At 31.4% G+C, this 26,553-nt stretch overlaps 1 protein-coding gene across 2 annotated transcripts in view; it reads right to left on the bottom strand.

The window, feature by feature from the left end:
• Positions 1-26,553, bottom strand: part of LOC130441832 (growth hormone secretagogue receptor type 1) — a 158,605-nt gene that overhangs the window by 43,417 nt on the left and 88,635 nt on the right. For both annotated transcript variants that reach the window (XM_056775651.1, XM_056775644.1), the window contains exon 3: positions 9,395-9,575. In XM_056775651.1, the coding sequence (XP_056631629.1) occupies positions 9,395-9,575 (181 nt within the window). The remainder of the gene's footprint in view (positions 1-9,394; positions 9,576-26,553) is intronic.

Genomic DNA, 26,553 nt, shown 5'->3' with positions numbered 1-26,553 from the left:
AGGAAACATGATATTTATGAGGAACTTGATTTCTAGATAAAATTTATTACGAGAAATAGTATTGTGTTTTTAAATGTTAAATGGAGAAAATAATTGATATTGCATTATTTTTAAAACGACAAATAGTTGCGATTTCAAAAAAAAACTATTTATACACATTTTTACTTCATTTATTATTACTGATTTCAAATGGATCGGTTTTGACTTCTGTCATTTTGGAACTTTTTGTCTTAGACTTGAGAAATCGACTTATTGCCATGAAAAATTCATTAGAAACCACAAAATATGAGAATCAGAATTATGTATCATGTTATTGCAATTTATTATTGGCACTTTTATCAACAAATATGTTTCATTCTACCAAACTTGTAATAACTTTTTTAGTCAAAATTCTGTCACAAGCAACATGATGCCTGAACTCAACATTTTTCAGTTATTAGTGGGGTGCATTTAATAATCTGTGATTTATGTTCTTGCGCATACTAAAATTCCCTTTACTTGCAATTTAGAAATGTATCTGGCAAGGGACCTACAAGATGAGTAATTTCCCTGAAGAAGATGTTTCAATTTCATCAGAGCCTATGTTGAAAATTGGGCAAAACATAACTTGCAAAAAGTTATGAGTTATTTCAATTTCTGAAGGAAAAAAAAATCGGCGGTAAGAAAAGATAACGATAAGAAAAACAAGCCCCAACTTTCCTGAGTGTGTCAAGGGTAAACCAGCCCAGGCCTATAAATAGCATTTTATTTTACTTCACCCAAAATTGTATTCTAGTGTCAAATAAAACATTGACAATGAAGTAAATGAAGATTTCACAATATTGTGAAACCTTGCTTTACAATATTACTTCTTTTTGCAACACCTTCATGATGTTTCCCCTCTTTTCGAGTTTATGAAATTTTCGTAAACAATTAAACTTTCAATAACTGAAATTGACATTTTTCACTGATTAGCTTAGCTCGGAGTTAGAAACAAAATGACAACTGTTTAGGTAGGTACTAGACATACCCAATAAGAAGGAAAATGTGAATGTTTTCGACAAAACAAATTTACTTCTGCCACTTACCAATAGTGGCGCCAATGAAATAAAAAAATGTAATTACTGTCAATGTTAATTGTCAAGATAAATATTTTTCCAATTTCAGTAAAGCTTTCCTGATATGTGATGATATTAATGGAAAGAATTTTGTAAAATTCTATGCTCAACATCTAATTATTGCTTGTGTGAAAATCATTTTCTGGAAAGTGCTTTTACAAATTTCGATAGAAAACACTTGATGTATGAAGCTATCCCATCTATTCCTTCCTCTCATCTTTGTCATCGTTTCTAGCTCCATTCATGAAGATTAAAGTTACGGCAAAGTTCATGAGTGTGTAATAAACAAAGAACATTCATATGCTGTAAATACATATATAGTAGATACTGATATGATCGTCAAAGATCGTCAAGTCTTAACCTCTGGAAATATACCTATAGAGGAGGTATTGGAGTCTTAAAGTAAATTTTCAAAATTCCATGTTACAAAGGTAATTAGTAGTTTTGACAAACAAATATCGGGTATTTTGACGGTAGCTGGAACTAGGAAGAACAATTTTTTTGACATGTAGGAAATGGTAATGATTCAAGTTTATTAATAAACAGTTTGAAGAATAACAAAGAGCAAAGACATTGAAAAAAATGTGTGAAATTGGAACATTTCACTGTATAGAAGAAAGTTTAAATAGTGTAACGGAAGAAGTTATTAATTACAGTTAAGAAATTTACATAGTTGGGTATAGCAAAACGATGGACTATACAATATAAAACTTTTGCTCTTTCTATGTACAAAAGAAATCTCTAAAACCTTGGTTTAGTTGAAAATGTATGTAGATATTATTTTGTAAATAAACGTTGTCCAGTTCTAAGATGTTTTTCATTGTGAATTCAGGAAACCTCTAAATCGGCACTTGATGGAAATATTGTAAATTTAAATGAGCCGCGAAAACGTAGTTCTGCCACGTACCATCGAGGGCAATGGCTTTGAAAACCCGCCATGTTTTTTCCACTGAATAACAACTAAGGTTGCATTTCTTCTTAGGGCATGTTCTATTTAGGTACTCAAGAAAAAACCAGCAACGAATGTGTCATTAATAGCGACCCCTTTCGAAATGTAGATAAAGGGATTATCTTGACAACAAATTGACATCCATCCGATAGGGCTTAGTACTGTCGAATCTATGCAATTACTGATTGATTATCCACTAATTCTAAATATATAAATACAAAACTCAAAATTTTGAATTAATTAGAAAACTTGTAAAATTTGTACATTTCGCGCGAATATTTTATGAGCTCACTAAATTAAATCAATCACATCACTATATGAAAATGTTATTAAAACGTAACGAACATCTGAAATAATATTTGTACTTTATCTTATTTCAGTTATTACCACAATATTTCACGTTAATTTTGGAGTAACGCCAGATTACATTAAGCGACAAAATATAATCTGAAATACCCAATTCCTATTTTTGAGAATTAACTTATCCCATCGTTCATCATCTTCGGGTCAAAATAAATAAAACGAACAAGATCGACATGTCTCAAAATAATACCCAGATAAATACTGACGGGATTATTTTTATAATTATGTACTATTAAAATAAAAAATTTCAAGATTAGTAGCAATTGAAATACTTCATTTCGAAAATTATTTTGATTGAAAAGATTGGCCACTATTTGTTGATTGTTGTTAAATAATTAGACAACTTGTTGGTTGTTGAATGATATCATTATGTGATTAAGGATAACGGTTGAGGAAGGATTGTTATATATTTTTTTTTGAATTCCGAAATCGATAAATTCCATTCGTTGATCAAAAGCAGCGACATTACTGAAAGGATGTAGTTACAGTTGTGAAGCTTTCCGTTATTTAATTATACCGGGTAATTCACTATAAAATAAATCATTTTCTTGTCAAGTAAGATAAATAAAAAGTGTCATATAAAACCAACTTTGAAATATTTTTTGGTAGCTATTTTTTTAATCACGAATAAACACTAGGTTCAAATTATAGTGAAAACCCGATTGAATGAATTCATGATTATAATTGTTGTGTGTATATGAAAAAATCCGCAAATATCCCAATTTTATTACAGCACAAGACATGATCAGTCAGCGGTTCCGCGCCAAAATTTGTATTCTATGAAACAACTACTCATCGTAATGTTTTAGTTCTCTCCAAGCAATGAACATTTGAGTACAGTGCCGTGGATAGTGATGAAGTTCAAACCGCAGAAAATATTATAAAAAGCTAAACTCACTTTATAAAAACATAAAATGAACAGAGCGGTCACGGATGCAATGTATCCTAAAATATGCGTTATTAGAAATTATATAGAAATTATATATATTATATAGAAAGTCCAAAGAAAAAGGTTTCTCATGAGACTCATGGTATTCTATACTGATGTTTCGAAAATGAAATATGGACAAGTGGCATTTATAGCTTAATAACTAGGATTACTATACCAATGGGCTCAGAAGCTTTAGGTAGTAATATACAGTATTCGTACATGCGTAGCTCATTACTTGACTTTTATACAATTGAGTTCAAGTGAATATATGCGACGTCTTAATTCACTGGGGATAAAAAACAAAATTACTTCGATGTTGGTAGAGGCCACATTGCATTGGATAAACTGATCATCTTGCTAAGTGGCTTTTGGGAAAACAACCGTTTATAGGTTCCACAAAAAGTCATGATTATAAAAAGAAATCAGGAACATGGAGTGAGATGCTAGGTTAGAAACCATCGACTAGATTTCTTTATTGACCTACTAGCTAGACCCAAAAAGTCTTATCACCAAACAAAGACGAGATAAGGATAGTTACTTGGATGCTTACTGGAACCTATTGAATCTGAAGAACATCGAAGAAACTCTCGACAGATCTTATCGTTTCTGCAATGAAACTAAGGGAGCAGTCTAGCAACTACTCCCTGTTTATATTAACAAAAGCTACGTTATTTACTTTTACGATTCTTAAAACCAGAGAAGTTAAGCCTTCAGAAAAGTAACTCATTTGTAAAGTCGACCAATAGGATCAAGTATTAGCGAAGATGGTCTTTACCATCCAGCAAACTTGCTAATATATGGTTAAATAAAAACCTTCAGGGCGTTTTAAACAGGACACACAGGGGGAGCAGATTTTATTTAAACCCATGAAGTAGTTGAGTAAGCTTTTGTTGGATAATAAAAAACCATCAAAAAGGTTTTATTGTCTTTTTTACATCCAATCAAACCTTAAAGAAAAGAAAGATATCAATTATGCTGATGTACATAGTTGAAAATAATATTCTATGGCTTCCCAACAAGAGATTGATATAATGAAATGGATATCCTGATAATAATCTTTTTTATTACAAAAATTTGTTCACTCAGTTCAAACCTTCGTCTTCTCTAATGCAGAATTGGCACACGGAGTTTGCATTTCTCTTTCCTCAATATTTTCTAACCATTTTCTTCTTGATGAGGTTACAATAAACTATACAATAAAATTTTTTTTTGTTAAAGTACCATAATTTCCGAACGGCCTATATTATAACGCTAAGTAAAAGTAGTATGAGAATCCGAGATTCAATTTTCATTTAAAATAACGTTTCCGTCGCATTTCATTAAAATGACTCGATTCTAAAATTACTGGAAAGTACTGCACAATCTACATAGTAACTTTTAAAAGCTCGAATAAATTAAAAGCCATGCACCATTAGCTTCGCAGTTAGTCAGTATGCATAGTGTACATAACGTGCAGCATGCTACCAATCGCCTTTTGTGAGCCGATCTGTTCACGAAATACTAAAGAAAATCTACTGTTCTAGGCCAGTACTTTTTCATACTAGGAATATATTTTACCACTCAAATATTTGAATTTAAAATATATATTAATATGGTATCAGTCAATTATTGTGGATAACAAATATTTACTGAATGAAAATGCAGTTTATTATTAAATATGCCCAGGTGATAAATCATTATCCTCTTATTTTTCATAGAAATAGTAAGTGAGCGTGATGCAAATCGAAAATAAGTATATATAAGAGTTCAAACGTTCTGAATAAAAAGCAAAAAGAAGAGATAGATATTGGAAGGGAAAATAAAATAAAAATAGCAGTTCTATAATGAAAAATCCGAAATAACAGAAGTGAAAACATTATATTAGAGTAAGTGCGTCAAAAATTTGAGAGAAAGATACAAGAGGATATGAAGTATAAATGATAAGTTGATGAGGAAACTAAATGAAACAGCATCATAACATTTTTGAAACAGTAAATATAAGATATGACATACTTGGTTGTTTAATTATTTTTGGCTTTCGTTAAGAAAAACAAAACAGCAATGGCGACATGATTAAGATAAATTAGTAAGTCAAGCTGGATATTGATAGACAAAAAAAAATTGATCAAATCTTTGGATGTAGTGTAGCCAGACAAGAAAAAAATATTAGTTTTTCTATGTAAAACAAGAAATCTTCTTCTTCCAGTGCCTGCATTCTAATTAAGACTGGCAATCATCCTTTGGAATTCCTCACGATCCTCAGTCATGCGTATTAGATTTACGGCATCACGTACATGGAACAAATATCGAAGGTTTTTCAACCATGAAAATCTTTTTCTAACCAGGTCACACCTGTCTTCTATCTTCCCTTTCATGATCAGCTGTAACAAGGCATATTTTTGATTTCTAGAAATGTGACCAAAGTATGAAGCTTTCCTTCTCTTTACAATGGTTAATAGTTCTTGTTCTCTTTCATTCGTCTTAGTACCTCGTCGTTGGTCACCCGATCCGTCCATGGTATTTTAAGGATCCGCCTAAAGAGCCACACTTCAAAAGCTTCCACCTTACGCATGATGGAGACCTTCAAAGCCCAGCTCTCAACACCATAAATTAGGGTAGTCAAAACATAGCTTTGTGTTTTTCTCCAGCGTGTTCTCAGGTTAAGGTCATTACCTGTTAGAAGCGACTTTAATTTAAAAAACGTGCTCCTGGCTATCTCTATTCTTGTCTTATATTTTTTTAATTTAGCAAACAAGAAATAATAGATGTAAAAATAAATCACAAACATCTAGAAGATCTGGAAATATAAAGAGAGTAGATGAGAAAAATGCAAGAAAAAGCATCACAAGATTTGTGAAATAGGATATACCTGGTTGTTCCATAAGTTTTTCCTTTGGATCAGATATACAAGACGACAAAGGCGAAATAGGTAACTTAAACTAGATACTGAAAGAGAAAAAAAATTAGACAAATAAGGTTGTTTAATAAGTTTTTTCTTTGCATCGGAAATACAGGATGACCAAAGCGAAATGATTACAATAAATTGATGATAAAGATGGATGCCGAGAAAACAAAAAATAGACAAATATTATAGCTAATAAAAAAAGTATAAGTTCTTTAATGCAAAACTAAGAATACCAGACCTAAAAAGATATCACAATGGTAGGGTGATCTGAAAAGATGGCATTTGAGTAAGTGTGTTAAAAATATAAGTGACAAAACAAGAGAATATAAAATATAAGAAGAGTTGATGGGAAAAGTATGACAAGATTTGTGAAACAGTCAATACAGTAAAGAAAACAATTGTTGGTTCAATAAATTTTCGCTTTGGATCAGAAATTAAGAAGATAAAGTTAACTCAATCTAGTTAGTGAAAGGGAGTCAAAAATCTGTGGACGTAGTATAGTCAGACAAGTCAAACAATATTAGTTCTACAATGTAAAATCAAATATAACAGACGTAAAAAAAGATCACAATAGTTAGGTGATCTGAAAAGATTGGATTTGATTAAGTACGTCAAAAATCTTCGTGACAGAAACAAGAGAAATATGAAATATAGAGGAGAGTCTTTAAGAAAAATGAAGGGAATAGTATCCGAAAATTGGTGAAATAGTAGATATATAACTGGTTGTTCAAAAAGTTTTGCCTTTCGACAAATGCGAAATGATCAAGAGAATTTGTTACCTTGTTGAAGGTACGAACAGGTGTAATTGATATTTTTGATTTAAACTCAATATCTTTTTCATAGTATAGAAACCTATAATCTTTTCCAAATTGAGGAAAGCTGCTTTTCATTAATTTTCATGAAGTAATTTTTGTATAAAATGAATATATTAATTAGCGATTCAGATCATGATATCTAGAACATATTATAAACGAATACGATGAATTTTCATCCAGAATTAACTAGTTTTCCGTTTACATTCTATAAATTTAGAAAAAATAATTTATGTTTGAAAGAATACTGGCCTGGAAAACAAAGTTGTAGCGGTAACTAATCTATTCTGTAGTCCGGTAGGTTAGGGATTGAGAAAGAGAAAACTTTGTATAGAATGAACAAGAACATTTTATTAGATTTATTTATACAGGCCATCGAAAAGAATCTTAATAATCGTCTGTTGAAGAGTGAGTGTAAACTACAATTCAGGACCGGCTTGGTTAAAATGTAATAAACACGATTATTAGAAATGAAATAACTGTAATTTTATCAATTTCGTGAGATGAATTAGGTAAAAAACACAGTGAGACCAAAAATTAGATTCAAAATACGTAGAACCAAAAGAGGTCTAAAAAAATACATATAGGGCGTATTATTATTAAATTCATTGAAACACCACAACCATTACCACTTCAGATAAGTTATTTTGAGAATAAAGCAACATTTTCTCATATAGCAGTTTCTGAAATAAGATTAAATGTAGTTTAAAATGTAAGTATATAAAATTTGCTAGAAGATTATTCATTAAAACAAGATTGTTTTATTAATATAGACCATTGATATAAGAGCAAGTGATGCTGGTGATTAAATGAAGGTAAAATGACTTTGTATCTTAATTTGAGTCTGACTGTATGTAAGTATAAAGTTGAAGAGAAAGAAGCTGATATTGGTACTACAGGCAGAAAATAAACTCGTAATGTGTGTTGTAACCAGAAATTAGATATAAGAGAAGGAGAAAAGCTAAGAGTGGAGATATAAAGATTTTGCGATAACCCTGAAAGTTTTAGTTTCTAATTTTTTTTATTATTATTTAGTATTATAACTACTTGAATAATGAAGCATAAAGAATAAATCGATTACAAGAGCAAAAGGGTAATAATATTCATCCTCAGTATGAGAAGAGTTACAATTAACAAAAAATTAGATGAATATAGATCATAATAATAATACACAATACAATTCATTCACAAGGATTACTACCATAAAGAAAATTAAAGAAGAAAAGTTTGAGGCAACCGAAATAAAATACTCTAGATGAGTTATAAATTTATCCACAAGATAAAAAATGAAAAATAAAATAATAAGAGACTGGCTAAGTATTAAAAATGTTGCAAAATATATATGAAAGAGATAAGGTGAAAGAAAAAATGAAATAAATCGAAAAAGAAATAGTGCTAAATAATGAGGAAAGTTTATAACTTTGATTGGAAATAAAGGCAGTCGAAGTGTTTTTTACAATAGTGGATAAGATGGCAATGGCAATGCTAAATAACAAGGAAATCAAGTAAGAAAGTACTGCGTTGGTGTGGTCACATTCAAAGAAAAACACATTACAGGTTGTCAAAACGAATATTAGAATGAGGGTCCTTAGGGAGATGTAGAGGATGGCTCTAAGATGGAAAACATACATTGGACATGTGATACATAGAAACGTGAGAGTAGAGGACTGGATCGTGCTGGAACTGTTGAAGAAAGAGCATCGAATTTTGAATTTCGAATATAAAGCGTGGAAGCCAAAATATCGACAATTCATTCACTTATTTCTGGAATAGATTATGTTATGTTACAAATACAGACAATTAAACTTCTATCAGCTACTTGACTTGGTGATCATAGTAGCAGTATCCATAATATCTAATGTGAACATGCTGTTACCTTTACAACCAAATGTAGAAGGTATATTATCGGAGGAAAAATCTTGTTCATTCCACAAACCACATTAACAATGGAAGGATATTAACTTTTTAGTAATAAGCCGGTCCTGATAAAATTCTTCAAGGAGCAATCTACCAACTTCGCAAGTCTCTTAAAGAGACGGGTTAATTTCGAAATAGAACCCTCACTAAATTCCAACTAGACATAACAATTATTGTTATTTTAAAATTTGTACTTTCTTCTTCATTTGTGTGAATAATGAAATAGGTTGTATTTACTGTTTGGACATCATAAAGAGATTGTTGTTTGTATAAATCCTAACCTTCAGATACTACTAGCTACAGAATTTATTATGGAAGCAATTGTTTTATAAAACCATAGCTTCATCAATCTACAAAAGCACATCGAATCATTTGAAGTACACAATTTGTTATTTTAGTTAGAAGTACAGCTTAAAAACGCATAGTGTTTTATGTACTTACCTGGTAAAAACAGCTGCCACAAACCAAGCTAGTAAACAAATAAGTGATGCACGGGCCTTGGTACATATGTAACCCGCTTTCAACGGTTTGCAAATGGCGTAGTAACGTTCGAAGCTAATGGCTAGGATAGTCAACACCGACGCATGGGCTACAGTCAGTTCTACAAAGGGAACTGCTTTACCTGAAACAAAATTCAAGACTTAATAAGAAAAATCGAAACTTATACTTCACAAAAAAATATCTTATTGAACCCACTATCTCATATCAATGAGATTTGTATATTTTGAAATCACAGGAGCATTAAGTATTTGTATATTGGCGTAATTCTGCTACTCAGTTTCCAGTTCAGTCGAGTTATATTAAATTCAAAATATTTTACGATGCAATAAAGCCCTCTGAGAACTCATCAGTAACTGTTTGATCGCGATAAACAGAGCATAAAAGAAATCTTCAACTGCTTATTACTTAGTGCATTACGGCGAGGTTCGAGAAAAATAAAAAAAGACTCGAAAAACTAATTAATAGCCACTTTAAGATAATGTGACATTTTTACGACGGTTTAAACACCAAATTATGCTGTTCAGCTTCTTATACGCACTTGATTTGTAGCAGATATTCCGGAATTTCATTTTCTTAAAGTTAATTGTTATTATGGGGAAACACTAATTTTTTTGTGACGAAACTTTTTCCAAAATTGCTTCTTTTATTTTCTTTTTATGATTGGAACATTGTTATGATGAAAAGACGAAATTTTATGTTGGAATTTAATTGACTGAACTACGTGGAGCTACAATTGAATTAAAATAAACCTTTAGTCTTTAGATTTTCATTTTTTTTTATTGAATTATGTACATAGTTGGGTACATGAAGTTATTTATGAAATAATACAAATGACCACCATAACATTTATAGCACATACGCATTCTCTTGTCGAAATTTCCAATTACCGTTTTGCACAATTGTGATTGATTTTTTTAATGCAGATTTTGATTGATGTTATAGAACCCCATTCATATTTACATTATTTGATAACGTTTCGATAACTAAGTAATCGACTTGAGAGATAAACTGATTTCAACTAGTATTAATCTAAAAATCTAATGACGGTAACGGTATGTTCTTTATTGTCATTCCCCAATCATATTATTCGAAAAAACAATTAAGTTTAAACGTAGTTTATATGAAATAAAAATATCTGTTTCTCATGTATTCGTTATTGACTTATTCCCTCTTCTACCATCTGGTGGATGCCTCTGTAGATTCTTGAGTGAAAAGAAATCATAGGTTGCCTACTGTTGGGTAACTGGAAGTTGACAATAGGCAACCAAAAGTGGGCGAATAAATAAGTACGGACATATGGTCTATATAATGATGCGTTCAATCTAAAATTCACATCAAACATAGTAAATTTGGTGATTTACAAAGATATAGGTAAAAGGGTACTTAATCGCCTAGGATTATTTTGCTTGAAAAATTAGTATCCATTTGTTGATGTTCAGTAATCAATTCCTCTAACTATATTTGTTATGCATGGTCATTAGGCTTCAGTTGTTGTTCTAACTGAATTTTTTACGTATGGAAACCCAGTTATTTTTGAGTATATACTATAGAGAGCAACCTTTTTTTACGTCTTTAACTGATCCGTCTTGTATAAAATGTTTAAACTGCAACTGTCAAACTTTCATTGCTTTCAAGATATTGTCACATTCTAAACTGTCCAATGACATAAAATCGGTCCAACTGATTAATTACATCAATCTAATGATAAAGATATGAATGGCACGTACATTTTTGGAAACCAAATTTATGATACTCACCTATAGACAATCATGGTTCAACCATTTTACTACTAGCACATGCCTCATCATCAAATGATATACGTTTCTTTAAATGCGGTATACTAGCGAAACACAGTTGCTTCTGAAGGAATTTCATCAACAACTTCACGCTACAACCAAACAATACTGTAAGTTGTAGTGTTCGGTAAAGACATGCGTTGGTAATTGAATTTCCAGGCTTGTACTTCTCAAAAGAAGTTGTTTTGGGATATGAAGCTTTTTGATCCTAAAGACGGCCCCAAGTTTTTGTGAGCTGCCTTAGCTAATTCGGTACCGTGACTAGGACCAGGACATATTGCTCTCAAATTAGCACCCAGCAAGCGAATTTGCGGTGATATTTTATCTAGACAGGACCAAATTCTGAGTCGCAGTGCCATCCTTCTTTGTAAAAATAGCAGCCTGCATTATTGCAGTATTAAGCTCAATATTCTCTTACTTCCATCTTACTATAGAATGTTTTTAAGATTGGTATTGATGGTGGTGATTACAGATTGAGATAAACCCCTGGGGAATGCCAGTTTTGATTTAAAGCGTTTCTGAGGTGTGAACATCGATAGCCTAGATTGAACGGTCTTTGAGAAAGCTACCAAGCCAGTAGATTAGAGAGGACAAGAAACTCTACAATCTTAATTTATTTAGAAGCGTTGGCATGCCAAGCCCTGTCAAAAGCCATCATTACTTCCACTACGATTTCTCGGGATTTTCCATATTTCTCTATAGCTTCAGTCCATACTTTGGTGACATAGACCAGGAGATCTATGTTTACGGAAGCCGTATTGATGGCTTCTTCTGTGCTTTTTTCACTTTAATACCTTCATTTCGTCCATAAATTCCATTCTTTAGGTTTATTAAAATTAATTCGATGTATTTCTACGTATTAACAGAAGGTTTGAGAACAAAATTATAGTGTAATTTTGAGATAATTTTACCATTTCATTTATTCAGCACTTTTGTCTTAATATTAACTACAATTTAAATTATACTAATTATTTTTGCTTGACGCGTCGCATCATATGCTGGACGGTGTTTTTGTCAATTTCTCAAGCTGTTGCTCATTTTCGGTTTTTCCAGTACTTATCATACACTCAATATCGCTCAAAACTGCTCCATAGGGCGAGGCTAGGGAACATTCAGTTATTTGGGCTACTATGTAGTTTCCTTATCTTTATAATCATAGCATCTTTCTGAGATTAGAGCACTGGTGTAATCTAAGCAGCTGTATATCTTTTTTCATTGTATTAATCATCACCAAAGTTTGTCCACTATAAAATTATAATATGTTAGTTTGATCCTTCACTTGATATTTTCGAAACGCTTGTAATCAACCGTTTTCTTTTCTTTTCATTAACTAATTTTACCCTCAACGCTGTAATTCATCTTTTTTTGGATTCTCCTGATTTTTGCAGAAAACAACTTCACGCAATTGTATTTCATCTGAGAAAGTTCAGACAGTTTTTCACATTTATTTAAAAACCCTTGTTAATTGTATGATTTAAGATAAATACTGACAAATGAAAGTAATATTATTCTGGATTATGTTTTCGTTGAATACATAGAAGTAACTTGTTTCTACTTTTTCATTTCAAACATAAATTTCCCCAACTGAAAACTGGAGAACGATTTCATGGGAACGACATGCTGCAGACATTTTAATAGCTTCATACGAGTACATATTCACCAGATGATTATTTGATACAGATCTTTTTTATTTATAATATTATAATAATATAATATAATGAAAAGAATGATATCATAGATGAAATGAAAAAACATGAAGTAATTTTATTTTTTCAATTATATTTAAAATTATGTGCTAAGAAGATAAAATTTTCAACACATAAATATATAGATGAGCCCATATTATCGACAGAAGAGCAAACAATGAGTGCTGTACGTAGCACGGCAAAATAAAGGTAAACAGTTATATTAGATAACATTTTGAAGAATTCGAGATGTAAAAAGAAGCTTAGAAAAAGATAGATACGCGGTTTTACCTACTTAACGAGAAAACAAGTAATAGAAACTGCTAAAAACAGAGAAACGCCAAAAGAGATATATAATACTGGTCGAACCAAGGTTGATTATGAGCTAGGAATCATCTTCTTCTTCTACTGCCTTGCACCTACAGTGCGTTGGCGGTCAGACATCTATTTATAGCTGCATGAGATAGCTCACCGGTGTTATTTATGCCAGTCCAGTGTTTTATATTGCGTAGCCATGACATTGTTTCCTTCGATCTTTCCTTGTATGATCAATTGAGGTATTGTTTATCTTTCTCCTATAAGAACGTGACCCAAGTATCCAACCTTTCTCACCTTGATCAAGTTGAACAACTCTCTCTCAGTCCCCGCTCTTTTTAGTACATCCTCGTTCCTCACTCTGTCTGTCCATGGTATACGCAACATTCTTCGAAGGGCCCACATTTCGAAGGCTTCTAGTTTATTGATGGACGATATCTTTAATATCTATGTTTCCATGCCGTACGGTAAAATTGATTTGAATTGATTGATTTATGTATAATTTGAGAAACAACAAAATGAGGTTATAGTGTTTCATAAATAGGCCATTGCAATAATTGTTGATGTTTGCGTTAATTTTATTTAATCAATCAAAAATGCCACATCGATTTCTTCAAAGAAATCTAAGCAACTATTCAAATCAATGTAATTCCTTTGAACTTTGGAGCTGCACAAGTAAAACATTTTTATATTTCGTAATCATTTAAGTGGTTCAAAGTGAACTATATATTTATGTCTAGAGCTATATGTATTTATAATAATATTTATTAATGATAGCTGAGAGGAAATTTATTATTTGGCGAAAAATAGTTCAGCCGATAGAAGGTCGCTATTTCTTATAAGTCACATTCACACGTAAGTATTTATTTTCCGTTAACTGCAAACTAGTTCGCTTCGACATGAAAATTATGCTGATGGAGTTAAGAAAAACGTATTAAAATGTATATTTGAAATATTTTGAAACTCGCACTATTACATTTGAATTACTAGAATGTATCTTTTGTTTTATCGTCTTAAAATGGCAAATAATCTCTCGAAAAAGATTCTATTTTGAGGTTAGGTTCTGAATTGGAATGTGAGCTATTATAATTGTCTACTTCTTCTTCTTCTTATTCATTTTTAAGATCTCATGATCTGTTAGTTTTACAGGTTCCTCTGTATCAGTTCCTGGAAGGTGTAATGTAAATAATAATATACTTCTAAATCGAATAATTCTATAATAATTATTGGTTTCCTTATTTGTGAAATAAATTGAATATTATTCTTAATCTTATATGCTTCTTTTAAAAATTTATTTATCTAGAACTCAAAAAATAAACGTCATAATAGTAAAGAAAATAAAAAGGCATGAAACTAAAGTCATACAATTTAATTTGCTATACAAAATTACTACAAAAACCCACAAAACTAATGATTCACATTCTTTGAGAGCTAGGGTTCTTGAGAAAAACATCAAAGACAAAGTACCAACGAGTCATCAAAGAACTTTATACCGGAACCAGAACAAGAATTAAAACTAAGGTACTGGTGTTCGGCAGGGAGACAGCCTTAGCCCAACCCTATTCAACATCATAATGGATCAAATTATCGAGGATGTCTCAACAAAGTCAATGCAGGGTACAGAATGGGTCACTGCTCCCTAAAGGTATTGTTTTATGCAGACGATGGTATTGCCGTAGCAGAAAACGAAGACGACTTACAAAGTATACTATATAAGATGAAAATTTCTGCCGAAAAATTTAATATGAGCATCTCAGTCAACAAGACACAATCAATGGTAATATCAAAGCATCAAAAGTCAGCGGCTGTTTGAGAGATATAGTGTGGAGAAACAAAGTGATGAGCTCACAGAGCAAAACCAGAATCTATAAAATGTATGTGAGACTTATTCTCACATATGCCTCAGAAACCAGAGCCGAGACATCAACAACAAAAAGAATAATGAGAATCACAGAGATGAAAATAGTACGAACCATCGAGGGAGTCATTCTCAGGGACAGAATAAGGAGTGAAGAAAAATTGGGTGTACTGGATGTGGTGAGATGGGTCAGGGCACGAAAAAGATTCATGAAGGGATTACGTAAAAAGAATGCCAAAAGACAGATGGACAAAATGGGAATTTATTAGCAGAACTACATTGGTTGATCCACCTATCAAATAAACCTTTTGTATAGTATTTTTAATATTGACAAATACTTATAACTTTGTTGTTCAATTATTGATTGAATTAATTATAAATTATTTTTAGTTTTCAATTTCGTTTGAAAGATTCACTTTATAATGAACGAACGAACATAGGCAACTGTGTATTTCATACCAAGAAAAAAGTGACTGATTTGTTGCAAATGAGGCATTATCCCAGTATAGGAAAGTTTATTATACGAATTGTACTTATTTGCCTCACATACGAGGTCTGGCTATTAAATAATGAGACTGGTTACGAAAAAGGGTTTTATTAAAAAAATTATTCTACATTCAAATACTCCCATCCCCTCGCCCCACACATTTCCATACGTTTTTTCCCTTGATCGAAGCAGTGCTGGAAGTCTCCTTTGATGAGTGCCTTTAGGAGCTCTACCGTTTTTTGCTTTAACGCTTCCATCGACTCAAATAGGGTCCTTTTCAAATCAGATCTTTCCCTAACCTTTCAAGGAAATACAAGGAAATATGAGTGGGCCCTTTGACGCAAGAGCTTTTGGTCATGAGTCAGATTTTTTAGCACCAACTTCGCACAGACTTTTCTCATGTGTAATTTCTCGTTTCAAATTTTTCTAACCGTTTCTTTATCGGCGTTTACAACTACGACAATTATCCGGTTGCTCATTCGACGATCTGCACGCACAATTTGGTTGGTTTTGGTCATTGCTTCCGGAGTTAAAACAGTCATACTGCGAGCGTGTACAGACAAGATATCTAGATACTCAACGCAATTCTCGATTTTTATCCCTCTGTCTTGTTATTTAATTATTTAATAGCCAGACCTCGTATAAGACAAAATATGATTAAAGTCATCTCTAGATTCGTCAAATTCACTTCGAACTCTATCCATCAAAAACTAAAAATTTTCTTAATTTTTATGGATTTTTGGAAAAATTTCAAACAGAAATAAACAGAAACGTCATGTTTTCATCTGTATTTTTCGTTTCTATTGTCATATTAGTTTTAAGAACACACTTCACTTGATCCCTATTTTCCCATTTTCTTCTTTAATCTCACTCGGAAATAGTGAGTAAATTATCATTATTGACAATTTTTAGACCTTTATTTACTCAAGATCAATGTTCCACTGCGTCCACAATCTCACTAAAGTAGTTAAAGTAGTCGACTGCCAGGTTAGAGCTGGTTCAAGCTCTCATCTCTTTGTAAGTAGTTGCAATAGGTGCACCGTTAATTATTGCTACCATTAACATTAATTTACAGTATTTTTTCATCATTCCTTGTATTTTTACGGTCTACTTTCGGAGTTTATCTTGTATATTACAGACTTATTGCCGCATAAATCACCTCTGAGATGTCTGTGAGTGGCTTTTAAATTTTTCCAAAAGTCAGAATTTATTTGAAATTCAGATTTTACATATTATCATTATCATATCTAAATTATCATATTCAAAGTTATTTTTATTGTATATCATATAAATCGTCCTGTTTACCTTCGACAAACAGAACTTTTCAAATTACAGAGCTTTTTTTCTAATACAGAAAATGTGTCTTGAATCATGAGAAGGTCACTAGAGAAGTCTATGATTTATAAACGGCACATTCACCCCAATTACATTGAAAAGATAAAATATGACTCCAGGAAAAGTAATTTTGATTCCATGTTTCATTTGAATTTGGTCCGTTTTCCTTGTAGATGAGGCATATATTATTGTCATTGAGAAGTTGTTAACAAAATTGTGAGAGACATAATGGCTCGTTTATCACCAGATCGAAATGTATAGGAAAAACTCTCATTAAATGACCTGAATAAATGAAAAGATTAGTTTGGGAACTCTTTTCTCAAGAGAATTGCTGATTTTCCTATTTTTCATTCGAATAATCTAATCAGTAGACTTCCAAAAGACAGTTAGTATGCTAATTTATATTCCTTATATTTTCAAGAAGTCGCAGTAGTTTTCTTCTAATACATAAATCAACATAAACGCTCTTACAAAGTGAGAATAAAGATACTTAAATTAAAAACGGTTTTGATTCGTTTTCAATATTCGTTCTTCAACGTTTGAACTCAAAACTAAAATTCAATATTTGTTCTTCAACGTTTGAACTCAAAACTAAAAATTGTATTGTATTGTACTACTATTACCGAGGATATAGAGGCCTCGTCGGTTCTAATTGCATTTGATGTCTCTTTCCACTCCTTTAGTTGCTCTTGCCCTAGTTAATAGACAGTACATTTGATGATTCGGGCATTATTGATTCTGAAAGTAGATGCTTCTACTAGGTCAAATTCAAGGATTTCCCTCCGTGTGTTAATAATAACTTGACATTTACAGAGGAAGTGTATCGAAATAATCTGCTCTATTCCATAGAACCGGTAATCCAAATCTGCCCCCCTGCCTGCTACCCTTCTGCTTAACTGCAGTATTTCCGCCTTAAAATCTTACGAATTTGTCTCATCCATTAAGCTTTTGGTCTATTTGCTACCATACGCCTGGAGTCATGCCTCTTAGTTTCTTAATTTTTCAGAGTTCAATGCGCTTCTCAATTTCTGTTCTGTTGGCAATTGAGTGGTTCTAAGTTGGGCTGGGAAGTAAGTGATCTCATTGACCTTAGACTTTTAAGCAGATCTACTGACTTTTCGCAAGGTATCTCATTGAGTTCTTATTGCATTCCCGAATGGGCTTGTCAAAGTTAATTAAGTAATTATGTCTTCATCAAACTTCATATTTATACTGTGAGTTATCTGAGTTATCAGTTCTTTCTTGAGGATAAACTTTTACATTAAGTATTTAAGTGACCTTGTCTCTGCATAAATGGCTGAAGGAGTGCAAGAAATTAATTATTTCGATGGATTGCTGCAATTGGAACTGGCACAATATACCTCGATAAATTCAGAAGTTAATTAACTTCTACTATGATTTCAAAATAAGTCGATGTACCTAACTATTAAACCTAATTATTAATATTAGTTGAATCGGTTTTTATTAAACGGGCGTAAGTCCAAGAAAGTGAACTATCGGGTAACTAAAAAAAAACTGTTCAAATCAAAATTTTTCACTTAAAATATTTTTAAAAAATATTCAATATTCAATTTACAACAGGATTCAAAATTTCACACTTGTATCTTTTAAAAAAATCAAGTTGCAAAGAGATGAAAAACCATTAATTTTCAAGTAAAAACTGTAAGACAATGTTTACAATTTACTAAAAAGATAGTAAAATTACTTAAATGAGTTTAAAAGAGGAAAAAAGTCAATGATGTAGATTTCATGTCATATTTCTGATTTATGAGTCATTGTTGGTTTCTTTAACCTAGAAATCGCTGGTAATTTCTCGAAATCTGTCATCAGTTGGCCAGTCACAAAGTTCTTCGAAAAATCCCCGATGCTCGTCTGGAATGTAGGCTCCCAGTTTTTTAATATCTTCCATCTTTGCAGTTTTTATTATTTTTATTCGACTTAGTAAGCCTTAACCGATGTTGGGGAGAGATTATCTGATATTATCTTAGCCAGTAAAAAGTTATGATGAATAATACCATTTATTGTAGGGTAGGCTTTAACCACATCCTTTTAAATGAAAATAAAGAAAGTACTAATATGAAAGTACATTCTATCCTTATCTTTGTTTTTTTCCTTTTGTTTCTTGTGACATACGATTTTTGTAAAATCTATTTAGCCATTTCTTGAAATCCAAAACTATGTCAGATGATGTAACCTTATGAACAGGGAACTTATTAAACCGTGATGAGTTTTGCAAAATTATGTCAGTTATTTCATGAACTTTAAAAATGCGGTCATGTTTCTTTAAAACCTTAGATATTATTTCAAAATCCTTGTCACACGAGAGGAAACTGTGGCTGCGAACAGGGAAATACTGAGAGACCTTCTGTGAACGACCTCAATCTGTCAGGTATAAACAGAATCTTGACATCGCTCGGTTTTTGTTTTGGTCTGAACAATTATCACTGAATAGACGAAGCTCAGTGCATTGGCTCATTAGGGATTTTTCATGCTATACTCTCGTGGTACAAGAATAATTAACTGACAACTGTCTCATGTAATATAATTCCTGAACGGGAATTTTAGAAATCGAACCACAGAATGTATAGAGGAAGTGGACAAAAACTTTTGAACTTGCGCCCTAAACTAAAAAATAAAATGCTGATTTGTCTCATTTCCATTCGTGATAAAATCACTCTTTTAACAAAAATCGTATTCTGATGTTTAGACTACAAAATCACCAAAACCTGAAAATCGAACACCCGTTTAAAAAAAACCGATCCAGTTAATACATCAAACAATATATATTGAAATAATAATTAGAATTAAAACAGTCGAACAATGTTCTTAAAATGACTTTGATTTTTCTATAAAACAACATAATTTTAATGTCCCCACGAGTTGGTTATGGTTAACAGAGGGGGTGGACGACATCTAAGAGCTCGCTTCATAGATGTTCTCCTCTGTAAGGTGGCTAATAGCATTTTAAGAACCACTAACTTAAGTAACAGTATCTAGACAAGCAATATCCAGTAATATTGGACATTTATTCTGTACGGGCATCAAAGTAAACATACAAAAAGCGATGAAGTGAGATATCCCACATATTCTTTAAGAGCTTAGGCTCTTAAGGCTAACTTAGGTTTCAAAAAACAATTTTTTTCAATAATCGTTCGTCTAGATCTGATGTATTGTGGCAAAATACAATCTCTAAAATTGTGAATGATTTTCTTAATAAGTAAAAGGTAACCTAATTTCACTTCATGTAAACTTCTATTAGCGTTTTGTGATGATTCATTGATATTTCGAAAATTTTTGACTTCTATTTTTGGAATCACGATCATCAATTTGATTTGCGTGATGTTTTCTTTATTTATTATCCAAATCAGGCCATTACTTTTGGATAGAATGCTAGGTAATCTTCCAAGAGGAGTAGCTTTTTTCGAAGTCTATTCAATATAGATGTTGAAGGTCAAGCATCCATTTTTAATTAAGACAATATGAGGTCTCAAAGCGCTTCTTATACATTTAAATTTTTAACCAGACAGAAGGACTAGTTGATAGATTATCCATTTTATACCCTGACTCGAGGATTTTATTTTGTCAAACAGGAGACAAAATATAGTTCAATCCATATTGAATTTCTTTATTTTCTATATTCTCAACTTCCGCAGGAAATAAACAGTTTTATAACAATATATATATATATATATATATATATATATATATATATATATATATATATAAATTGTACTTATTTGAACTTTAGAATGATCTCCAGACACCCAGACACGAAAAGCGAATAAATAATGTCAAACGAAGAATATGAGGTAAATAGAGAAATCCAGAGAAGAATAAATAGCTGTCCCTGCACCGGAAAAAGTATCAAAACCACAAAAGAAATCGAAAATAAAGCGCTATCAAGGGAAAAAAGTTCAGGAAGAAGTGATTTTTGTACTTTTTATAAAAATATATTTCTTGATGTCACAAAGAAACTTGATGTGTCAATTTTTTTCCATGGATATATTATTGTTTGGTGGCCCTAGTGTATTCAATATTTGATATATTAAATATTTTGTTGACCAGTGAAATTTATCTAGCATTGTTATGAGAATGAATCTATGAAGAATTAGAACCAGTCTTAGAAAAGAATCCACTATAATGACTCATTTTTGTTTCAGCAGATCTAGAACAACATCAGAAGTAGCCGTTTTAATTTCAAAACGCATATTTTTGAGTTATCTTAGTAAGACAAGAAGCAGAGCTTTGAAAATTGATCCAAAATCTTGAAGAAGTATATAAATTTGATTATTAAATGAAATACATTCACCTTAAAACAAAATTAAATATCTTGGACATACTACAAATACTCTATTGTATATCTATGCCTATGAAACGCTATTAAAAAATAACAATCTTGTTTTCCAACTTAGCACTATGAATTTTTTCCAAAAGATGAGGCTACAAATAATGAGTATCTTCTGAAAGTTTAAGGACACAAGTTCATAGGATATATTAGATATTTGAGAAAAGACTAGTAGCCTCAAAGTCTTAATCAATTTCAAAAATAATAATTTTCACAGAACTAACATCGTATATATGTTTTTCTCTCAAATATTGAGTGTCACTTTGATGGACCTATTTTCAGTCGATATGAGACTTATTTTTTATTATTATTCCATTCCGATTGATTTGTTTAATTATAGATCGTTCTCTGCACCATAGTTCCTTTATATTTGTTTCATTTAAATTATCCTTTATAGTTCACTTAATTAATATCATAAATTATTCATGAACCTTATGTTTTTATCACGTTTGGAATATGTACGCACGCCTTGCCAATTCTAAAATGGTCAACAAAACACGTGTTTCACGCTGTGTAACACGATTTGCACCGCAAACTTGAAGAGAATAAATACATATCAATGTTGAGGTAGTAATTCATTATTATTTTTGATATTTGCTGATTAAATGAGAAAACTAATCAGAGAATCATTTTGCAGAGATTATTCTAATTTCTCGAGTCAAAATCTATCAAATATTTTGTGCCTTTTCAGTTTTCATACTTCGAACACCTGCATTTAAAATTAATTAGCTTTGTATTTTTTACACGTCTTCGTATAATCCACTTGACAATTGTTTAAGTAACAAGCTTGTATCAGTTCCGAACAAAGATAAAAGGCTATCCATATACAGCAGAACGCTTGTTTCAAGTACGTAAAATTTCTTACGATCCGCAATTATGGTTACCGTTAAATATCTTACACGAGGTATGTGAGAAAAGTAATGTGACTAGTTTTTCATTCACCAAAACCTTTATTTTTTCTTTGAAGCAAAATTGTTATCTTGTCCAAAGTAGTCCTCTTGGGCAGATATACTCGCGAGATCGGTAGTAGCGTTTTAAGTTTTCGATTACTATCGTTTTAACTACTTATTATTCACAGTCTTTTGAATCAAGGTTACTACTAATAATAGGAGGTTTGTGACATGTGCATGTTTTTGTAAGCAAACGATCAGCTGCTAGAACACCAGCTACGTCATTATATGTTTACATTTTTGTTTTATTTATGTTTTTATGTCAAAGAGAACCTCACCAACATTATGTCCGAGTTATGAGGATGTGTGTTATCTCTTGCTGATCTGGCTATACAAACGAATATATTTCTAACTAACGAATTTATTGAGACTTATTGCCGTTCTCACAGCTGTGAAGAAACGGTGACGTTACTTGTATACTGCGCATCTTGTTATTGTCACAAACCTTCTTGGACTTTGGCAATTCCCACTTCAAAATTAATGATTCTCACTACAATATTTATTCACAAGTTTCTCCTATTCAGTTGTGAGATTGTTTGGCACCATTTTGGTAGTGGAAGTGTCCAACTATTCATTCATCATCCTCATTGTTGAAGCACATGTTCATCGATTTCGTAGTTTTTGAAGTTTAATCCTCTTCGAGCAACGTCTATTGGATCTTATAAAAATTGTCTTGATTCCCAAGTTATATTTCTGTAAAATAACGTATGTCCCAACAGTTTTGGCACAAAATTTTTAATCATATATTTTTGTAATGAGTGTCTTCGATAAAACTTTTCTTATTTGCCATAAATAACTGCTTAAAGACAACGTTAATGACTCAAACTAAATGAAGGATCCTGTGCTCAACTAGGCAATATTTTCTGCGAATATATCTCATTAGGTCTAGGACTACTTGTATTTCAGCTTGCCTATCTCCATCATACACTTTGCGAGATAAAAATCTCAATTGAACGGTCCTGAGTTAAATTGATCTCGATTTTGAGTTGCCCTTGTAGGGAAGAATGGTAGGACGATAAGTCTGACAAAAACATTATATCATCTCCAACGTGATGTTGACGTCACAACATCAACTAATTTAATGAGGCAGTTGTTGAAATACCTTTCAGAATGTACAGTTTTCTCCCTTACTCGATCCACATATGGTCTGGGTATCCTTCTGGTCGAAATGGCTCACTAAACTTTATCAGGCAATTTTGCTTTTTCTTTATATGTTACCTTGTTGGAACAGCCTTCAATATTATGCGTATACAAACTATAGTTTCTTTTATTTTCTCAGATTGGTAAGTATCGAGTATTTTTAATCGTCCATAATAATGACTCTGTGATTCGCAAAATATATCCGCCTTAGTTGACGACAGTATCTTGGTATTCGTGTTAATTGGTTAGGGTTATATTATGCTCAAAAAAATATAAAGTACAAGATAATCGTCAAAGTGCTAAGAAAAACCTAAAACAACAGGCTGAAAAACATGCTGAAATCGAGTGAAAAGAAGTTTGCTCCTGTTCCTATTGGTACTTCTGTACGAATTGCAGTTCCAGAGGTTGACAGAGGACGTGGTGATGCCCGAAATATTATAGGTGTAGTTTTGGCTAAAACCGATGATGAGCTTTATCAAATTGGTACCAAGAACAAAATCTTAAAACAATTATATTCACGATCTCACATTAATGTGTGTCCAAGAGTTCTTGATGCAGAGGATGTACCGAGAGATGGCACTACGGTCAGTTGCTAACCTCCATCCACTGGAACCACCCAGGAATTTAAAAAGTGCCTTTGCAAGAAAAACTTTACTACAGCAAGATGTCTGTGCTATAAAAATAAATTATTGTATACTTCCAAGTGTATTACGGCTTACCCTGCAAAAATAAATAGCCATATGGACTGACTCGTTTACATTTAACATAATATAATAATATAAAGACTTACTTTAATATTGTGACATTTATAATTACTTAATTAGCAGACTGATTACTTACCAAACGAAAGTTTGACTTTATAAGAATAATATGAGTCGATTTTGTGATAAATAAATTTTAAAAGTTCATAGATACTTGATTTTCGAAGCATTATTTTTATACATTTCCTAATACGATATTGGAATTATATGCAATTCCTGTGAATTGTGCACATTTCCTAGGACATTTATGTATTAAATAGTTTTTGAAACAATATTTTATACATTTCCTAAATAGCTACGGAATTCTATAAATTTCCTAGGATTTGTATACAATGCCTAGATTTTTTACATTTCTGATAACATATATAAGAAGTTTCTGTAGCGCTGCTTGATTAGTTTATAATAAATAGTCATAACAGACCGAAATATAAATTAATCAAAGAATTTGAGTCAAGTATTTAAGTTAGTTAAGTGACAGTGATAAGTAAACTATATAAATTAGTTAAGTGTAGTGTAAAGTATGTAAATAAATTAATTCATTATACAAATAGAAATCGTATAAATATTTATTATTTCTATTTTCATTGCCAATTTTATTATTATTGTAATACATTTTTGTTTGAAATTGAGATTATGAATAATTTTTATTTGTTTTGAACTACTTACCCTCAATCATTATTCGAAATCGAATGAATAATTAATTAATTTGTGAATTACTTACTTGCTTTTAGACTTTTGTTTAGAGTCACATTTCTACTACACCGTTCATTTTAGCTCCATAGAAGGCTATTAGTTTTTTAACTGAAAATAATCAAGCAATTTGGAACAAAATTTTAAAAAAAATTGCTCCAGTGGCGTAAAAAATGGGGGGATAAAAGTGAGAACTAACCTTGTCAGCACGCCACTGGTAAAATTTTTCCAAAGTTTGTTTATGTAAAAATATTATTTTATTAAGGAGCATATTGGTCACCAAATTTGAAAAACAAATTTAAAGGCGTTCTTGATTTATGGCAAATTTTTATTTAGAATTAAAATTTTGAACGCCCCGTAAGGGTTCGTATTCCTATATTAAAATGAATCATTTATTGAAATCTCTCTGTGGTCAAGCGTTGTCTGTCAAATATAGAAACACCCTGTATATGCGCAGAAAAGACATTACTTTTTGGTCTTTGAAGAAGAAACATTGAAATTGAGTTTTCAATTATAAATCCACGAATGTTGAGTTTTCTGCTTTTTCATAAATATTAAATTGATAGGAAATTATAACAATCGAACAATTTTATGAAAAGAGAAATTTTTCATTCAGAGAATTGATTCTAATGGCTTCTGCTATAGAAAATAAAAAAAAGTATTGGCAGAAGGATGAAAACTAATATCCTTTCATCAATTGCTTTCAAATACAGATAAAGAAAGATTATATGAATCATAATCTCCGGTTACAAGAACTAATCGATTCTCATAAACTATTTTTCCATTAGTTCACTAACCTATATGAAACGAATTGAAGTAAAAGAGAATTAAATCATTTCTCTCCATTTGTAGAATTATTTACATGTTCTTTAGGATGATTCAATGAAATTGAGATTATAGACGAGAGTAAATAAATTTTCAATAGATTGAAAAGTTATATCTGAACTGATTTTTATTTATTCATTTATAGTTTATTGAACTCCACATTTCTGATGAAGTTTATGTGCGTACAGTAAATAAATTAATTCTTTCAAAATTTGCAACATCAATTTAAATTCTTATACCCCCCATTGTCTGGGTTTCTGAGAAAAAAAGTCATAAATTTTAAAATGGCCACCCGGTACTTGGCCTACCAATAACGCTCATCATGAACAGTTACAACTAAAAATGGTCAACAACAACATTAATGTGTTACTGTTATTACACCAACGAGTAATTATCTTAATTTTAATTGTATCAAAAAAGTAGCACCAAGCACATACATTTCGTTTAGTTTTTTTGCTTTTTTGCAAACCTCAACTGATACACATATGACCAGAATAAATATACACTTGAATTAAACACAGGGTGTTTAAAAAAAGTGATCACGTCTCTAAGATAGATAGAAAACTGAAAAATCTTTAGGGTTTACTCAGTGAAAAAATTTCCCGTATCCGTATTCAAGATAAAGGGAGTTGAAGAAGAAAAAAATTGTACACATTTTTTACGATTTTTCCGCAACTACTAGCAACATAGTATTGAAATTTTATACGATTATGTTTTGGAAGCTGATACATCCAATGAATTTGTTTTTATGTCTGACTCTAATAGAGGGCACTAGTTACACGTACCAAGTAGTATTGAACATGACTTTTTCAATTTTAGATTTATGAAGCAAAATTTCAAGTGACATCATTTAATTTTACACCAAAAAGGTACTTTTCATAAAAGTCGATACTTTGTACCGTTTTCGGAATA

This window comes from Diorhabda sublineata, chromosome 1 (assembly GCF_026230105.1).
Source record: "Diorhabda sublineata isolate icDioSubl1.1 chromosome 1, icDioSubl1.1, whole genome shotgun sequence".
NCBI classification, from domain to species: domain Eukaryota; kingdom Metazoa; phylum Arthropoda; class Insecta; order Coleoptera; family Chrysomelidae; genus Diorhabda; species Diorhabda sublineata.
The sequence above is the reverse complement of the archived record's forward strand: the minus strand, read 5'-3'. Positions and strand labels throughout refer to the sequence as shown.